Here is a 19003-nt window from a genome sequence, read left to right as displayed (position 1 = left end):
CAATGGAAGATGAGAGGCAGGGAGGGGCAAATTTTGGTGTTGCTCAGGGTGCCATTGAAATTTTAAACTCCAAAGTCCACCATGACAGCCATGGTCCTTTCTGTAGTTCAACATGAATGTAGAATGCAGTTTTCTTTGGCAGGGATCTGTGTCAGACCCCAGGGGGGCCTTTTGCATCCACCTTGTTTTTGTGCAATGGCAATGGAAGCCCCATTAGTTGCAGCTATATTGCCAAGAATCTAAGCCCACCATAAGTTGCATTTGACATGGTTGATACCAAACTTGAAGTTGTAGACTGCCTTATTGCAGCTCTGCAGTATGGAAATGCATGGAGATCTGAAGTAGCAACATTTCTGGGCAAGCACACTAAAGAGAACTGCTGTAGTTTGACTGCAGTTTCATTTGCATTTGTTGAGCAAACCAAGATCAAACAACTGCAGAATGTAATAGAAAGTATTTATTTTCTCTTTCCACTGGCAGAGCATAAAATTCAGGAAATTATACAACATCTGGATTGATGTTTTGCTGGTAGGTGAGAGAAAGCCTCAATTTCAAGCAAACAAGCTTCGCAAATGCATAGACAATTAAAGCTCCCTTCTGCCAGCCACAACCTTTCTTTCTATCTCTTTTATATTACATGTGCTGCAGCTTTCTTATTTGACTTTATCTGGTATCTTAGCTGAATGGGGCAAACTGAAGAAAGGCAGAAGAGTCACGTGCAAGAATCAACTGCTGCCGATTCTCATCGCAACTGAGAAGGGTTCTGAGCACTTGGAGAATATATATCATCCTGTGTTGCACAAATTCTGGCAAGATGAAAATGATTAATTCTGGAAAGAGGCTCAGAAAAAGAGGGACATGCTGCTAGCCTCTTAATTATTCTTACACCTTGAAACAGAAGAGAACTCTCATGAAGAATCTCTGTCTATTGGTCCCCATTATAGCTGAGAAGAATTCTGTGCATTCGGAAAATGTTTATCATATTGTATATTATGCAAAGTCCGGTAGACATAAGTTGTTAAATTTGGAAAAAGGTTCAGAAAATAGTCTTCTGGCTCCTTGATTATTTCCTTCACCCTGAAATAGAGGAAAATGTGAACCCTTTTAATACCAGTATGTAAGCAAGCAGTAGTTTAGATTTGTATTTTTAAAAAATAGAATGTGAATGTCGGTCTCTGAATTGGAGCAAATGCCAACCCACGGAAAACCCTATTGCTGTTTCCTCTGATCCAACATCAAAGCATGGGTTTTCCTGGGCATACTGCTGGGATAAAACAAATGCACTCAAACACGGCGCTTTAAAGCCGTGTTTTTGTGCCTAAAAGTGCAGCACAAAAGGAAGCATGAATGAGTCCTCAGTTTAGCCCTTTGACTTGAAGCTGGTAGCTGAGGTGCAAAACTCCACTTGACCACTGGGTGGCCTTTTCAAAGGTGTGATTATCTAAGTCCGGATTCACATAGTACTGGTTTATAGAAGAGGAAGTTCACTGCATAGAAATGGCCACTCGGTGTCTCCTCTGCAAATCTAGAAAAAAGAACTCTCACTTACTTCTCATCCTTCTCACTGAAGTGCTCCCCCATATTCCTGATCAGCTTCAGTAAATCTGTCACACAGTTTTCATAATCTTTATTGTTTTTCTTATTCTTTTTCTTGTTATTAAAGGGACCAATCATACAGTCCAATACATCCTTATCAATCTGAAAAAAACACATGTCCCCTGTCATTAATCTGGGTCCATGAAGCCCACTCCTCACAATACCGTTTCCATGTAGACCTGCAAGCTGGCAGATTCCAAGTCACAAAAATATACAGTATACAAAAATATACAAGAAATAATACAGAAATATACATTTGACAGAATGGCATGAAGTATGACGTATGTTGGTTATTATAATACAGTTTCCATTTATATTGCTTGGCAGATTTTGCAATACAGTCATACCTTGGCTCCCGAACACCTTGGGAGTTGAACATTCCAGCTCCCAAATGATCGAAAACCAAAAGTGAGTGTTCCAGTTTTCGAACCTTCTTTTGGAAGCCAAATGTCCAGCAGGGCTTCTGCAGCTTCCGATTGGCTTCAGGAGCTTCCTGCAGCCAATCAGAAGCCGCACTTCAGAAGTTGAATGGACTTCCGGAACAGATTCTGTTTGACTTCCGAGGTACAACTGTGTTTAAAATCTGATCTAATGGCAAATCATTTCACAGACATAAGAATGGTTTTGAGGACCAGGTATACATATTGTAAAGACGTGAATCAGACCTAAGCTGTTTGTTTTGCACTTAAGTTGCCCTCATGCCTTTGAGAAGTGATGAAGCACTGGCACTGACAATGCAGAAGGAAAAGAGGTCAAATGTGGCGGTTCAAATCAACACAGCTGAAGCTTTCATACGGAGGCTGCAAGAGATCACTTACCTTTTCAGTCCAGTCCTTGAAAGGATCTTCCTCACTATTCAGAGCCTTCAGAATTTCACTAGTGCTGTTATGGTGCCGAGTATTGCGTGTCTTTATATCGCTCTCATTCCCAACGTCTCTTAAGACCCTGTATCTCCTGGCAAACAAAAGGCAATTACTAAGAACCCAAAGAGCCAAGGTGACCATAGGGTAAGGCTGGTCTCAGAGACTGGGAAAGGACAGAGCACATGCTTGGTCCCAGCTTCAACACCTGCCATCGCCAGTTAAAAGGACCCAGTAGCAGGCAATGAGACCCTGGAGCCAGGCAGACAACACCAAGACATAGACAAATAGTCTGACCTAGAGTGAAGCAGCTTCCTTTGCTCTCCTGGGGCAGGTATACTGCACCCATTAACTCCTGTCATATGCAAGGAAGGGGCATCCTTGCTCTGCAAGCTGCCTTTTATAACAAAACTCTGATTTTGCCTTTCCTCTCCCTGACACATTACCATCTAATGCAGTGTGGCTAATCTGTGGCTCTCCAGATGTGGCATTATTATTGTGGCTGTGCAAAACCAATTTGAAATGTGTGTTTCTGCCTGTTAAAGTCTCTTGAGAGTTTTTGTTAGGCATGAGGGTGGATTTTCAGAGCCCTAAATAGTAGTGTAGAATCAGACATTGATCCCTTAAATCTTAGTGCATGGATTTCAGTGCCAATTGCACATCACATAGTTCATATTCAACATTTGGTATTTGATGGCTAGCAATGACAAATAATATCAATACTGCATCAATGTGCTGTCATATCTGCAGCAAACTTGCTATCCAAAGTTCACTGCAGTTATTTACTGAAATATATATACAGTCAAATCTCGGTTCTCGAATGGCTCCATATTCAAACGTTTCGGCTCCCTAATGCCAAAAACCCAGAAGTAAATGCTCCTGTTTTCGAATGTTCCTTGGAACTTGAACGTCAAACGCAGCTTCTGCTCGAGTGCAAAAAGCTCTTGCAACCAAACGGAAGCTGCAACTTGGCTGTCAAACATTTCGGAAGTCGAATAGTCTTCCAGAACGGATGCACACGAAAGCTCATACCAATAACAAACTTAGTTGGTCTCTAAGGTGCTACTGGAAGGTATTTTTTTACTTTGTTTCGACTACGGCAGACCAACACGGCTACCGACCTGTAACCAGAATGGATTACATTTGACAACCGAGGTTTGACTGCATTATTTTTATCTTACATTAATGATTAGCCATGTGGTTTTCACATGAGGGACAACAACCCAGACCTGAACATTCATTATATTTTGAACAACATGACAAAGCACATGACAGTCTATAAGCAACAAAGACATATAAAGCAGCGTAATCTAATTCTGAGCTTCAATTCTGAAGGCAAAACTTAAGATTTCAAAAAATAGAAATGAATGGGTTAAAACATTTTCCCAAAATGTCATTCTAATCCTACTTGCAAAGTTTCTTCTTCCATGCTGTTGTAGTAACAGGGCAAATCAAGCTGAGGAAGGTAGAATGATAAGAATGGATAGTTGCTAAGTTTCCTGTATTTATTTAGTACTTACACCTTCTTGCTCCAGAAATAAGGATGGTAGATCAACTGTCCCAGTTGCTCAGTGACTGGGATGTTTTCATCAGGAGATTCCAGTCTTGCTCTGAGGTCTTCTATTTCAAAGTAATCATCTACATCCTTCGGACACTGCGCAGGCAAGGCTTCAAAGCAGATTGTCCCCCTCATAGCAACATATAGGGCTAGACGTCTGAGAGCCTACATGTGAGAACAAATGGCAATACGATTTCACAACACAGAATGTCATTCTTGGGCAAGTAGACTGGAATCACACTTTTATCCTTTGTGCCAGGGCTTAGTTCTTGCCGAGATGCTAAAAATCTGTGTCTGGGCTGTGTCAGTTTAAATTGCAAGTGATGCAATCACATGACATAATGTTTCTACACACAAACACACCCCTTGCATGTAGAAACCTACCTAAAATGTTAGAGAATAGGATTATACTACAGCTTGTTCAGTATCTCTATGTTTTGCCCTATAGACTAAATAGCAGATGGAGGTAATTTCAACCTGGAAAAAAAATGTTGGAGGAATGTTTAGATACCATTCCCCGGCACACACTGGTTCTTCACCACTATGGTCCTGATCAGATTCCCACCACCACGACTGGAATCAAATTTGGTCCTTAGAAACACAGGGCTGCACTGACAGGTTCTTAAATTCTCTAATCTACAGTCGTACTTTGGATCTTGAACGCCTTGGTACTTGGACATTTTGGCTCCCAAATGCTGCAAACCTGGAAGTGAGTGTCCCGGTTTGCGAACATTCTTTGGAACCCAAACGTCCGATGGGGCTTCCGCAGCTTCTGGTTGGCTGTAGGAGCTTCCTGCAGCTAATCAGAAGCTGTGCTTTGGTTTCCGAACATTTTGGAAGTCGGATGGACTTCCGGAATGGATTCCATTCAACTTCCAGGTTACAACTATACTGGGGTTATACAGGAAATTAAAAATTTCACAAAAACAATGACACTGTTACCAGAAAGAACTCCTGGGACCAGAACTAGCAATTAACATTCTTACTGATGTCAATTTATTCTTGAATAAATTTGAACCATACACCTGATATACTCATTTCAGGATCTACCATATTCACGTGACTTTAATTTGTTTTAAAATGTTTCCAATAATACAGTATTGTATTTAAAACTGTTGTACTCCACCCTGGCACCTTTTGGTGAAGGGCTGGTAAGAAATCAAATAAATAAATACAAATTGAACCGGGCAAAGTTTGGGTAAACTCATTGGAATTATTGATCTTAGGTTAGCCAGATTTCAATGGGGCTACTCTGAGTAGGACGAACATTCAACCCAACTCTACGTTATGGTTAAGCATAAAAGTATATTGTGCACAGGAGACTTCCGGGTTAGCGCCTCCAGCAATGGCGGATTTCCTCTGACCAGGAGGAATCCGCTTCGTGAGAACTAGGGTGTGGACTGCTGCGGCGAGGCGGAGACCCACTAAAAACCACAGGCGGGAGAAGCCTGTGGACGTGGGATTTGGCTGGCACCTTTTGCGCCTCCCCTACTCGCGGGGAAACCCAGTTTCGGGGATCTGGAGCGAAGTGGGGTGAATGGCGCGGTGCTTCGAATCAACTGCTCTTTTCACGGAGTGAAGCCGCATTGCTGTTGCCGGAGAGCGCTGACTTTTTCCTGTGGACAATTGGATTTTAAACAACTGCCCGTGAGTAGAATGGAAAATTGGATTAAGAAACTTTTTAATTTGGTACTGAAGTGGGAAGGTCTAAACAGGAAGTCCGCCTTCCGCTTTTGTAAATAGATTGAAGCAAAGACATTGCAAGCTAGAGTCTGGAAAGTCGTTTGTAAAGGACTAAATTTCCATCAGCTAAAATCACTAAACCCCCCTTGGAAGCAGGAGAAGAGGGGGGAATCTTTTTAGACTGTTTAAACCTGCAGAAGAGAGAGTAAAGAAAGATAAATTTCCACCGTCTTGATCCTGGGAGAGGGGTGTCAGAGACAGACACTTTGGGGAAGTTCATTGACTGTGGATAAAACATTTTTGACAGATAGTTAAAAAAGAGAAACATATTGATTCCAATGTTCCCTTTTGCACTTAAAAGGAACAAAATATCTGGAAAACGAAAGGAACTTTGTTGCTAGATCTGCTTTTAAAAAGACGGATACAAATAGAAATTGTTTCCTCTAGAGGGAGCTTGTGAAACTGTTGCTGGAGTCGATTCTGGGGAATTCTACAACTGTAGAGATAAAAGATCGTGGGAATTAGACACCGACCTTGAACAAGAATGTGCCCAGAAGAAGCTTTAGTGCTTGCTTTTTGCAAGACAAGTGCTTTACTGGAACAGCTACATGAGAAGATAGATTTGATGACTGTTGCAGTTGGAAATTTTGGACAGTGAATACTTATATAGAAACCACTCCGGAATTAATCCAGGAATGTGCTTTGACAGAGCAAGTAGTGAAGAAGATAAAGGAGGAGGTAGTTGTTGAACCTCAAGTACCAGAAATGGAGAGAGCTGTGGCCTTGCAGGAACATAAGTTGCTGTCTTTGACGACTGAATCTGGAGAAAGTCAGATTTGGAGAGATGGAGTACTGTTTGGTCTGGAGATGGGAAGTTGGATAGATCCCCCTATGCAGGGATGTTTTGACTTTTCGGATCTGGCTTTGGGCCAGGGGGAGTTTGGAGTTGTGGGGGCCCTTAACCTTGGAGGGACTTTGAAACATGCCTTCAAATATCTTTTGGATTTCAGTGTCGACTATGGAGAATGGGCTGACTTGTTGAGAAGGGATAAAGATATTGTCAAGTTGGAGTCTCCGCGAGAGAAAGGAAGGAAATTAAGAATAAGATCAGCAGAAGATAAAGTAAAGTGCAGGTATAAACATGAAGAAGACCTGCAGAAGGGACATGGAAAAGACTTAAGAGCCTCGGATATAAGGTCACCAGGTTGATGGACTAGATGGATGGGATAGAAAGGACTGACAAAACCCGAGACCAGGAAGAAGAGACGATGGATGAAGATTGGAAGAAAGTTTTAAAAATTCATTTAGAAAATCATTGTAAAATTAATGAGCATTAGAAAAATGTTGGAATGAAACTATTTGGCTTTAGTAGAAATGTTAAAAAGAATTATGTATAAATATGTTTAGTTAAAAAGAATTAAGTATAAATAAGATCTAAGTTTTAAGCTTTAGGGTTTTTTATGGTAAGGTAAGGTTAAAATAGATTAAGGTAATTTAATGACAGAATATTGTGAAAGATGGAAAGGATTTGCTGAGATAATTAATAACTAGAATACAAAAAAGGGAGGTGTGAGGAGGTCAATGAAACAAGTTAATGAAAGAAAGATTTGGGAATATTGGATTTGCTTTTAAATTCTTTGTTTATTTTTGTTTTTTGATTCTGATGTATTGTGTGTTTTGTTTTGTTTTTTACTTTTGTTTTTATTGACTTATATTGTTTAATCTCTTTTTTTGTCTACCTTTTTCCCTTTTCTTTTTTCTTGTTTTTTCTTTTCTTTTTCTGTAATTTTAAATTCTCAATAAATATCATTAGAAAATAAATAAATAAAAGTATATTGTGCACAAACACACAATACATTGCCTTAATGGTTGGGGATAATCATTCTGCAAATATGGAAGGCTGGGGAGGCAACTGCAGAGGAGGCTCACTTACCTGCAGATCTTCTGTGATGGTAAGATCTTCTTCATCATCTATTTTTCTGGACTTATCAAAATCTGCTAGAAAAACCTTGCCTGTGACATCTAGCAAAATAAATGAATACATAAGTGGAAGCAATCAAGCGGAATGGTTTTCACATCTGTATTGAATGCTTTGTGGGGAAAGAGCACATATTGGAAACTTTCAAGATTCAACAAGAGCAGCCAATTCACCTGCTCACATGCAAACCTACCTGAAACTTCATGTCAGCGCCTGAGGCTCTTCTCTGCCTATCCCTGCCTAAGGAGAGCCAGCTGGTGGTTGCTAGGGAGAAGGCCTTCTCAGCTGTTATACCCAGTTATAGAATGGCCTCCCTAGAGAGTCCACCTGATGCCTACTTTGTATTGCTGTTATGGTCAAATGAAGACATTTTCATTTCCCAAGGCTTTTTAGGGGCTTTTGATTTCTGTGGATTTTTGAGATTTTGACACTTTATTATTTTAAAACATCAAAGATGTGTCTGTGCCATGAACATTTTTATGGTATTGTTGACTAGTTTCACTTTATCTCTGCTGCTTTTAGCTTTTATTTGAAATGTATTGTTTTTATATTTCTGATGCTGAGGCAGCACAGAAGTATGATAAATAAATATTCACCTCAAGCACTAATATCACTTCAGGGACTCCCCACCCACCCCCACCCCCACTTACTGAAAGTCACAACATGGCAATGTGACCTTTGATCCTTAAAAGATTTGCCACCCTAATGTAGATGCCAACAGAACTTAATTTTTTATCTGAATATGTAGGTCAGACACCCCCAAACCTGGCCCTCCAGATGTTTGGGGACTACAACTCCCATCATCCCTAGCTAACAGGACCAGTGGTCAGGGATGGTGGGAGTTTTGGTCCCAAAACTTTTGGAGGGCCGAGTTTGGGGATGCCTGGTGTAGGTTGTTCTCCAGGTAGAACCAGAATGACTTCTGTCTGAAACCATCTATCCATCTGCTTAGTCCTATGTTCCAGATTTGTTGAGGGGATATAATGCAGAGGAGAAATCATAATATTCAAAGTATTAGTGCATAATAAGTAAGTACACAATGGAGATCTATTGGAGGGGCGGGCCACATTTCTGAAGCAGTAAAAAGGTGTAGTGAAATTATTCTCAAGATTTAGGATGGTGGCGTCAGCTTCCAGACGGCTTGATCTGGGAGCTGGGTGAGTAGAGTGCAGACTAGGATCACAGGAAGCTACCTTATATCTAGTCAGACCATTGGTCCCTCTGCACTCAACATTGTTTATGCTCAGATTGGCAGTGGCTCTCAGCAATGCCACACAGGAGTCTCTCCCAACCCTGCCTGGAGATGCTGAGGGTTGAACATAATTAACTTTTTGCCTGAAAAGCAGATATTCTATTCCTGAGCTGGAATCTCTCCTTCCTTAATAATAATAATAATAATTTTATTTATATCCCGCCCTCCCCAGCCGAAGCCGGGCTCAGAGTGGCTAACAACAATAAAAGTAACACAGTTTATATAAAATCACAATCAATTAATTGAAATACATTCTAAAATCAATTCAGGATCAAATTAATGGCAACCATTGGGCTAGTGTTCTATGAGGATTACCAAAGGAGGGGGTCAGACTGTGCCTTGCACCAGTGAGGCTGCTGGTTAGAAGAGGAAAATGCAGGGCACTATGATCACTACAGCTTAGAATATCCAAGGGTTTGGTATGTCACCAGAGAGTCAATCCCATATCACTCCCTGTAATAAATCTCCACTATCTGCTGCTCTTTTCTTTCAGCTTGTGTGTGAAACTATTCTTCTATGCTGCTCACATGCTTGCTGTTGGATCTGAATTTCTGACCCCTTGCAGATGATTGGCTAGCCAATTCCCACCCCCCACCCCAGGTGTAGGGAACCTGTGGTGCTCCGGTTAGTGCTGGACTCCAAATCCCATCAGCTCCATGTTCCGAGATTATGGGACTTGCTAGCCAACGGTATCTTAAAGGACACAGATTCCCCATCCTTGGTTTACATCATAAAATTGAAAACCTGCTACTCCATATTTCTTTCGTAAAATTCTTTCAACTACACTTGGGTTCCACTCGACAGACAGCCATATAAGAAAGAACACAAACCTATCAAAACGTTACTTGGGTGCAGATCTTGATGCCCAAATCCAAATGAGTGCAGTTCCTTCACTGCCTGAAATATTGTTTCAATAATAACATTACTTCTCATAGTTCCATTCTCAGTCCCTGCTGTCCTGAAGTATTCCTCAAGGTTTTTCTCACACAGGGAAAGGCACAAGTAGAGACAGCAGTTCTGCTCTTCCCATCCACAGAACTTCACCAGATGTTTGCTGGTACGGCACTTCTCAAGGCAGGTTTTTTCTCGTTCAGCATTTTCTGCAGTGGTGGGGAATATCTTCACAGCCACCTCTTCTCCATTGTAGAATCCTAGGTAGACACCTCCGTGGGAACTTGTCTGAATTCGGAAATCTGGAAACATGAAGATCTTGAGTTTTCCAATCATAGGACGATACTTTCCATAAAGATCTCGGAGCTTGGATTGCCAGTGTCTGCTAGCAGAGGTCCATTGTATTTCTGGCTGCCTTAGACAAGACAATGCTCCATACTGGCGAAGAAGCCTTATCATTTTGTTGTTGTAATTCAGGCTGGCCATATCTATCAAGTTCCCAATGTCTGTTCTTGCTCCCTTTTCACACAATGTCTTCGCTATTTCATAATTATCCGTTTCCACTGCTGCCATAAGGGCTGTTTTGTTGTTTCTGTCAGCATCGTTCACGTCCACTTCTTCTTTTTCCAATATAGCCTTCACCAGGTCTAGGCTTTGCCTTTTAGCTGCCAATATCAAAGTAGTTTTCCCATCTTCATCTCTCTTATTCACATCAGCCCCATGTTTTAAGAGGAAAAGGGCAGCTGCCTCTTTGCCTTGGGGCTGATCCTTTTTAGTCACTGTGAGAGCATGGACCAATGCATTTCTCTCCCAGTTGTCGCAGATGTTCACATCAGCACCCAATTCTTCAACTAGGACTTTGACAGCAGAGCAGTGACCATATCTGGCAGCATCCATCAGGGCTGTTTCTCCACCTTTATTCAGGGCCCTTTTATCCTCATCAGCCACATTTCTGGGCAAGTTAACATCTGCCCCACACTCATACAAAAACCTCAGGGCCTCTTCTCGCCCATACCCTGCAGCCTCTATGAATGCCGTGAAACCATTCAAATCACACTCATTGATGACCGACCCCTTCTGAAGGAAGAGCTTTAAAAGTTCAACATTGCCTGTTATCCCTGCTAGAATAAAGGGGGTAGCTCCGTTGTCCTTCCTAGCAAGTGGATCGGCTCCTCTGTCCAGCAGAAGGCGGGCAATTGCCTCTTCGTTCATTTGTACAGCACTGTGAAGGGCTGTCCATCCATCATTCACCTTTGAATTGATATCATTACCTTCTTCTATCAACTGCTGGACAGTCTCAATCGATCCTCTTCTTACTGCATCATTTAGCTGAAGGGCTTTATTAGCTGCCATTTCTTTTCTGTAGTGTTCTGACGCCTCTCCCAGTAGTCGTGATTACATTAGCTTTCTGCGAATATATTTCTACTGCAACACAAAAGCAACAGCTATGACATTATCAACTTAATAATGGAAGAGCTATTCACACAAAGAGTTATGGTGCCACAGGGCTGGATGCAAGACATAGCGTCTCTTGATTCAGTGGTTTTGGATAGTGAAGGCTCAAATAACAGAGGTGCTACATAGCGAAAAGTTAGTCACACTGCCTTTGTCACATGGATGTATGCATTTTAAAGGACTTATAGTTTTCCTCCTGTTTATCAAATAGAAAATGCCATGTTCAGTTAATATGTAAGGATAGCACATCTATCAATAGCTAGATGTTCAGAAGCAATAAATAGGGCATAATCAGGAGCTTGTCTTCTATGTTGCGGCCGACCCAAAGCACTAGCTCCTGGGTGGTGGTGGCTGGTGCCCATCATGTTGATTCCCCCCACAGTATCTTCTGTGCCTCAGTGTAGGGTTACTCCACAGCAATGTTACACTGGGGCAGAGAGGTATTGTGGAAAGATTAAAAGGGCAAGAACCAGCAACGGTATTTCTTAGCTATACCAGCTTGTGTTTTTCCTTTTTGCTGCTGCTGTGCCCACCTGTCACCACCAAGATAAGGTGAAGATGCTGGTAACCACATGATTTTAATATTTTATTTAACTTCCTACTGAAGATTTTGACAGATTTTTCTGTTAGCCAGGTGCTGTTGTGGGACAGCGGCACCTCCTCCTCTGGACTATACAGTAGTACAATTTTAATTGCATTTTTTCCCATGGGCATAGCCAGGATTTTTGTTAGGGCAGCAAAACTGACATGATTAGTTAGTTAGTCAAGTATTTTTATTGTTTTACTTGATCTGGGTGAACAGCTGCGCCCCCCCCCCCTGGCTATACCCATGTTTCCTTCATGGTATTTAGTGGAACGTGGGTTCAGCGAGGTCACAAATATCTTAACTAAAAATGGAAACAAACTGCAAATAGTTAATCAGGTGATTTAACGATGCTGCTGCTGCTGCCAAAAATAGAGCCAAACATTAATAAATCAATAGTAGTGCACCAGGTTCATCCTTCTCATTAGGATTATTTGTCATTTTTATTTTAACGTAATCCTTTGTTATCTTAATTTTCTGTGTGCAATGCGGATGTTACTGTGGTTGATTTTAATGAGTCATTTTATAATTCCAAGCTTCCAGGTGTCCTATTTATCTTTCTTTACGATGTTGTAGGACGTAGGTAGAAAAAGAGAGACACGAAAGATGGAATGCTTGTCACTGCATCTTTCTGTCTGCTCGCTTAAAGAAGACGGATTTCCAGGGGCGCGCGCGGAGTAATTCCCCCCCCCGAAATGGGGGCAGGTGGGCCTCCCCCCCAATAAATCCTGGCCCCGCCCAGGAGGCCTTCCTTTCCCGGCCGCTTTTCCCTCCCTCGCCTGCGGGGCCAGGAAGCCCTCAGGCCAGCCACCTCCCGGCCCGCCCGCCCGCCCGCCCTTACCGCCCGGCGGAGGGTCTCTCGCCTCCTTGGAGAAGGAGAAGGGCGGAGAAGTTTTTGTGAGGGAAGAAGGACCTTCTCGCCACAACAGTGCCTTTGCCCCTCTTGAATCCGGCGGGGCGAAGGCCGCCTGAGGAGGCGGAGGCGGAAACGCGCTTCAGGGGAGGGAGAAGCCGAGTCGGGGCGAGGCTCTTTTCGCCTCAGAAGGGGAGGCTTTGCGTGGCGGGGGTATTTCGTTTTTAACGCCGAATAAAGTTTGCTGAGGAAAAGAAAATGAGGAGTTTGTTCTTCGTGGCGGGAAAGGAGATATTTACGTGCCATTTTTGCCTCACAATCAACGCGCGGCTGGCACGGAGGCTGAGGAGGCGCCTCTCTCTCTCTCTCTCTCTCTCTCTAGTCCCAAAGCTTTTGGGATTCCCGCCACCCCCCAGTCCCCTTCCAGGCCCAAAGGTCTTCCCTTCAACAAGGACTGGGGGAACTCGGGCTCAGGGCGTCACTTTTTTTAGACACGTGCCCGCGGTCCGGCCATCATGCTGTCCTTCGTCCAGCCTCCCTGGCCGGGTTGGCGCGAGGATGGCGCGAGGTGGGAAGAAGAAATGGAAGCTCTTGGGAAGGCCAGGGGACGGGAATCGGCGAAGGAGACATCCGCAGGGAAGGGTCATCTGGCGTGGAAAGGCTTCTCCTCAGATCCTTGCAGGGGTCCCACTCTGGGCTGAAAATGTGCTTTGTCCAAACGTGGGCGCTTGTGTAAGAGAGGCTGGTGAAGAGCCTGCAGGATCGGGCCCCTGGCCCAGCCAGATGCACAGCACAGCAGACCTCTGGCTTGGTTTAGTACATCTCTGTGCCACTTCTCATTCACATGAATCACAAAGCGGCTTACAAACAATAAATTACAGCATAATAGGACGTCACACAAACATTGGTAAAGAATATAAATCTCCAGTAAAACAATTGTAATCTAAAACCTCCTGCCAACCTAACAGTTCGAAAGCACACCCAAAAGTGCAAGTAGATCAATAGGTACCACTCCAGCGGGAAGGTAAACGGCGTTTCTGTGCGCTGCTTTGGTTCGCCAGAAGCAGCTTAGTCCTGCTGGCCACACGACCCGGAAGCCAGTAAAGCGAGATGAGCGCCGCAACCCCAGAGTCGGTCACGGCTGAACCTAATGCTCAGGGGTCCCTTTACCTTTTAATCTATAAAACACTATTAACAACACAGCTAAAAAAATAAGCTAAACAGCTTATTACGAGAAAGTCAGGATTCATAAAGTACTACAGCATTCATAATCTATAAAACAGTATTAACATTAACAAAGCGGCAACCAAAAAATAAACCTAGGGCTGTTGAATTCATACACACGCTCTCCCCACCCCATGACTCATAACACTGCATCGCCGCCTGCTGCGCAGCAAGTGAAGCAGGCTCAAAATACTTCACTGGGCCTGGGGAGGAAGTGCGCAAACACAACAATGAGTAAAGGAGGTTTAAAATTTCCTGTGGTTCTCCAAGGATGACCAGCTGGTTTTTCCCCCTGCTTTGAGGATTTTTGGGGTATAATTTTAATGCAAATAAATATGCACTGTAATGGAAAAGGAAAGAGAAGTGGTTCTCTTTCTTCTTCAAAAGGGATGTCCCTGCAGTCTTCATGAATCAGAGGCCAGCCTCATTCCTCGTGAAGCCAGGTTCGCTCTGGCCTCACAGTTCCTCATGAGCACAGCTTATCTCTCACCTGATAAATCAGGATTGGTGGCATCCACCACCTGCTGCTGGAGTGCACATTGATGAACCTTATTTTTAATGGTGTTGCCTTTCCATCTTTCCTTACCCTAACCTCTTCGGCCTCCCCCTCCTTCATGTAGACCAGGGGATGGACGGGAGGGGGGCAACAGGAGGGCAGCAACCGGTGCAGCCTTTGAAACCCAAGGAAGAACAGGGTCATCAATGGAATAATCAATGAAAAAATTGCCCCTTTGTCAGGTTCCATGTGCTGGGTGTATAATTCGAAAGGATATTTTGCTCTGTAAAGGTACATTTATCCAGTGCAATGGAGGAGGAAGAGGTTGAAAATGGAAGACTTACTGGCACCTGGAGCAGCAGCAGCTGGAGCGTGGCCTGCAGTGCCCCCTGGTGGCCCACCTCGGAACTTCCATGCCCGTCCCAGATTGAAAGATTTAGGCATGTGTTTTACACACACACACGCACGCACGCACACACACACACACACACAGACACCAATAATTCACAAGCAGGAAATATCCCAAACAGCTCTTCCCCTGAAATATACTCGGAGTCGAGAGTGGATTTCATGCTCTATATTCAGCTCATAGTAGCGAGGAATGAAAGTTCCCCCACAATATCTGCTTTATATACATTATTTACACAATGGGCTGCACGTGATTGGCTAATTCTGGGATTCTCCTGTAGCCCAATCAGGTTGTGGATTCACTTCCACCTGGAGCTGGATTGAGTGGCTCCTGCGGACCAATCAGACTGCTGCATTGTTCTAGGACCAATCAGACTGCTGCATGTTGGATCCTATTGTTCTAGGACCAATCAGACTGTTGCATTTTGGATCCTATTCAACTCAGTACATAACATCCCCACAAACCACCCCCAAATTTCCCAACATAGGAATAGTGTGAGTGGAGGCTGGGTGCACCACATTGGAGACCCCAGGCAGAGTAGTAGGGGAATCTCATCCTTTACTTCCACACAAGGGTGACAGGCCAAATCATCTGTCAGAATAGCTATGGTGGCCACGATTTCGCTGAAAACCCGATGTCTTAGGATTCACAACAAAGCAACGGCAAACACCTGCTAAAGACCCCCTGAAATGTTTGGCAGTGAAAACCCCACATTTCATGGCACCCCCCAAAATGAGCCTTTGGCGCCCTAAATCACGGGAACCCAATTTCTTCAAAAGTCAGACATTGTCCGATTCACTCCAACGCGGCGCCAAACACCCAGAGAATGCCCCCTGCAAGGTTTGGGGGTGAAAGCACTACGTTTCACATCGCCCCACAAAATGAGCCATCGACGCCGTAACCCACATGGTTGTCAGGGGCTGGACTGAGGAGGAATGGTGGGAACCCCCCCCCCCCACTCTCGAGGACCTGCTCCACAACTCCAATTTATAAAGATTATAATCCAAGTTAACGAGATCTTCTTGCAATTAGAGGTCAAGAGATATGTAAAAGTCAGTGCTTTATATGATTCAGCCACATGGTGGAGCAATAAACAAAGATTAAAGAAGCCATGATAGTCAGCTCTGAAAAGCTGGGATGGTTTGTGTCTTCAAAGGCATGGCAGTGTGGCTTGAAGTTAATGACTTGTAACACCTCACAGTCATTATCCTAATATAATAATAATAATAATTTATTATTTATACCCAGCCACTCTGGGCGGCTTCCAACAAAATATTAAAATAAAAAAGTCTGTCAAACATTCAAAGCTTCCCAGAACAGGGCTGCCTTCAGATGTCTTCTAAATGTCAGGTAGCTGTTGATCTCTTTGACATCTGGTGGGAGGGGGTTCCACAGGGCAGGCACCACTACTCTGTAACTTGGCTTCTCGTAGGGAAGGAACCGCCAAAAGGCCCTCAGCGCTGGACCTCAGTGTCCAGGCAGAACGATGGGGGTGGAGGCGCTCCTTCATGTATACTGGACCGAGGCCGTTTAGGGCTTTAAAGGTCAGCACCAACACTTTGAATTGTGCCCGGAAACATACTGGGAGCCAATGTAGGTCTCGGGGGCCACTCCCAGTCACCAGTCTAGCTGCCGCATTCTGGATTAGTTGTAGTTTCTGGGTCACCTTCAAAGGTAGCCCCACATAGAGCGCATTGCAGTAGTCCAAGCAAGAGATAACTAAAGCATGCACCACTCCGGTGAGACAGTCTGTGGTACAGAGAGTACCTAGACGCAAGGACACGAGCAATCCTCAGCAGCAAGCCTCCAAGTCCCAAACGGCAGCAAAATCTCTCACTTTCTCCATCCCCTTAATTACTGGACTAAGCTAACAAGGAGAGCTTGAGGAGAAGAGGGTCTGTGAGACTTCTTTATACAAAGTGAACTGCTCAGAAACAGACCCAAAAGACTAGCACATAAAGAGTAAAGAACGGGAGATTTTATCTTAAATATATTGGAAATCTTTCTCATTATACTTAACCATAAGCGAAGATTTCTCTAACAAGTACCAGTAAGAAAAGGAAGACAGATTCAAATTTCACTCTGCAGCAGCAGTAGTAGCCCATTAAAAGAAGCGGAATTCAAGGACTTAACTTGTTTTTTGCTTTGAAGTGGCGTGAGCCCAGCGAAAGAGACTGAGTTAAAAGACTTGGATTGTCAGCGCTGTTTGTGGTAAAAGAGTGGAAGTTACTGGAAAACAAAGGTAAAAGAGAAGGCAACACTTTTAATATTGAACTTATATTAAACACTAACCTATGAAGATGGCGTAGCGTGGTCTGGGAGAAACTGCCGGACTAATTGGAGAATCAAGAAAAGAAAAGCACCGAAAGGAGGGGCAGAACTGGACAAAAGAGGAGAGGGACTATAAAATTAAAGATGAGCATATTTAGTTTGAGGAGGTAGTTTGTGAGAAAGGAAATAGGTTTTCTGGTGTAATGAAGAGACTTTCTTCATATGAAGTATAAGTAGGATTCCTAATTCCTTCTGCATTCTGTTTCTTTTACTATCCCTCAAGATTCAGAAATGTAGGGAACCATGTCATGGTTAGATTAGTTTATAAAGATTGGCTGCGTGAGCTGCTGGTCTCCTGCTGCCACGTGCCAAAGATCCATCCCCTGGTCTGCGAGGAGGAGGAGGAAGAGATATTGGAAGAGAAATGGGAGAATGAAGTGATGGTTATGAAGATCAGAAGGAATCTTTAGTGAAGGTGGAAACAACTAATGTAAGACCAAGCGACCAGGGAATGGATGCCACCGATGCCAATAGAGATGGTGAGAGATGGTGATCTTTGTTCTTGAGGAACAGGGAGGCCAGAGAGAATCTGGATCACTGGGATGGGGGGAGGCAGCTCCCTGATTCAAGAAGAGTTCAGGGATGGGATGAGGAAGGGAGAATAACGCAAGCCACTTCCTTGATCCTCTCTATCTCTGCACTGAATGTGGGGTATCTGGCAACTGAACTTGCTGTCACAAACCTCTAATGAAGAGTGCAGCAAGGAGTTGGACCCAGGAGGAAGGCATCTTGTCAAAAAGACCATCAAATAAGGTGCTCTTCTTGTGATGATGCCCACAAAGGAGAGAAAAGCCATTTCCCTCAAAGCATCTGTGGTGGCCCTGAGGACAACCTTTTAAAAATAACCGTGACATGGTTCCCTATGTTTCTAAATCTTGATGGATCATGATAGAATCAGAATGCAGGAAGAATTAGAAATCCTACTTGCACTTGAGAAGAAGAGAGTCTTTTCAACTCCTCAGGAAACATATCCGATTTGTCACCAACTATGTGCCATGCACATTGATAACTGACTTTCACGAGTGTTGCCTTTTCGTTTTTCATCACCGTGACGTCTCTTCCTCCTCCTCCTTGCAGACCAGGGGGTGGGATTTTGGTGCTCGGCAGCAGCAGGACAGCAGCCTGTGAAACCTAGGGAAGAACAGGGGGGAAGTCAGAAAATAATCCAACCAAGACATGATCCCCTATTTTTCTAAATCTTGAGGGATAGAAACAAGCAGAATGCAAAAAGAACTGGAAATCCTACATACACTTGAGCAGAAGACAGACTCTTCAATCCCTCAGGAAACATCTCCGATTTGTCACCAACGAGCTGCTTTCTTTCTAACTACCGGGCCTGGAATGGTTGCTCTTCCCAAAGTTCCCTGCCAAGTCAGTCAGCAGGGGGACGTGTCACAATGGAGGACAGGTCACCATTCCTTTAGCTACCCCTTGCGCATTGCAGGGGGTTGGACTAGAAGACCCTTGGAACCCATCCAACTCTTCGATTCTATGATACTTTGCTTAACAATGGGCATTGCTCCTCTTAATAGTCAATTTTATAACTTTCAGTTGAGAGGGTGCCGAACATTACACCTCAGGAATGCCCTCGTTTCTCCTCTCATAGGCAGCAGCCAGCCATGGTTCAAGGTCTCTCAGCGCTGCCTCTTTCAGCCACTGCTGCCTGGAGTTCTGCCTCCTTCTTGCTCCTTCTTCCCAGAAAACCTTTGCAGAAAACAAGCCGCCCCCTGCCACTTCTAGTATCCCCCTCGCCACCCTGGAAACCTCACTTTCAAAAAACACTTCCGTGTGGTGACATCACATCCCCTGTAATCCCCCAATGTGTCCCATCAAT

General features: G+C 43.8%; 2 protein-coding genes across 13 annotated transcripts in view; one reads left to right on the top strand and one right to left on the bottom strand.

The window, feature by feature from the left end:
* RGSL1 (regulator of G protein signaling like 1) overlaps positions 1–1046 on the top strand; it is a 40144-nt gene extending 39098 nt beyond the window's left edge. For 6 of the 12 annotated variants that reach the window (XM_083507068.1, XM_083507076.1, XM_083507075.1 and 3 more), the window contains one exon: positions 481–1046. The gene's annotated coding sequence lies outside the window, so the exon portion shown is untranslated. The remainder of the gene's footprint in view (positions 1–480) is intronic. The other 6 variants (XM_083507066.1, XM_083507069.1, XM_083507072.1 and 3 more) reach the window with 2 other exon arrangements.
* RNASEL (ribonuclease L) lies at positions 443–13812 on the bottom strand. Its single transcript, XM_083507129.1, has 7 exons — positions 12698–13812; positions 9758–11243; positions 7631–7719; positions 3977–4179; positions 2415–2550; positions 1550–1698; positions 443–1077 (listed from the first exon to the last, which is right to left on the bottom strand). The coding sequence occupies exons 2-7, from the start codon at positions 11169–11171 to the stop codon at positions 939–941; spliced, it is 2130 nt and encodes a 709-aa protein (XP_083363255.1). The 5' UTR covers positions 11172–11243; positions 12698–13812; the 3' UTR covers positions 443–938.
* Positions 13813–19003: the final 5191 nt, after the last annotated feature.

Source organism: Podarcis liolepis, assembly GCF_965112155.1.
Source record: "Podarcis liolepis genome assembly, chromosome: 6".
In the NCBI taxonomy this organism is placed as follows: Eukaryota; Metazoa; Chordata; class Lepidosauria; order Squamata; family Lacertidae; genus Podarcis; species Podarcis liolepis.
Note: the sequence above shows the minus strand (reverse complement) of the source record. Positions and strands in the feature narration are given on the sequence as shown.

What these genes read in the sequence shown, in the direction of transcription:
- RNASEL (XM_083507129.1), bottom strand. Translation starts at nt 11,171, where the DNA reads ATGGCAGCTAATAAAGCCCTTCAGCTAAATGATGCAGTAAGAAGAGGA. An exon ending in CCCAAGTAACGTTTTGATAG is followed by an intron (nt 7,720 to 9,757) that starts GTTTGTGTTCTT and finishes TTATTTTGCTAG; the next exon opens with ATGTCACAGGCAAGGTTTTT. An exon ending in CCATCACAGAAGATCTGCAG is followed by an intron (nt 4,180 to 7,630) that starts GTAAGTGAGCCT and finishes TCTCACATGTAG; the next exon opens with GCTCTCAGACGTCTAGCCCT.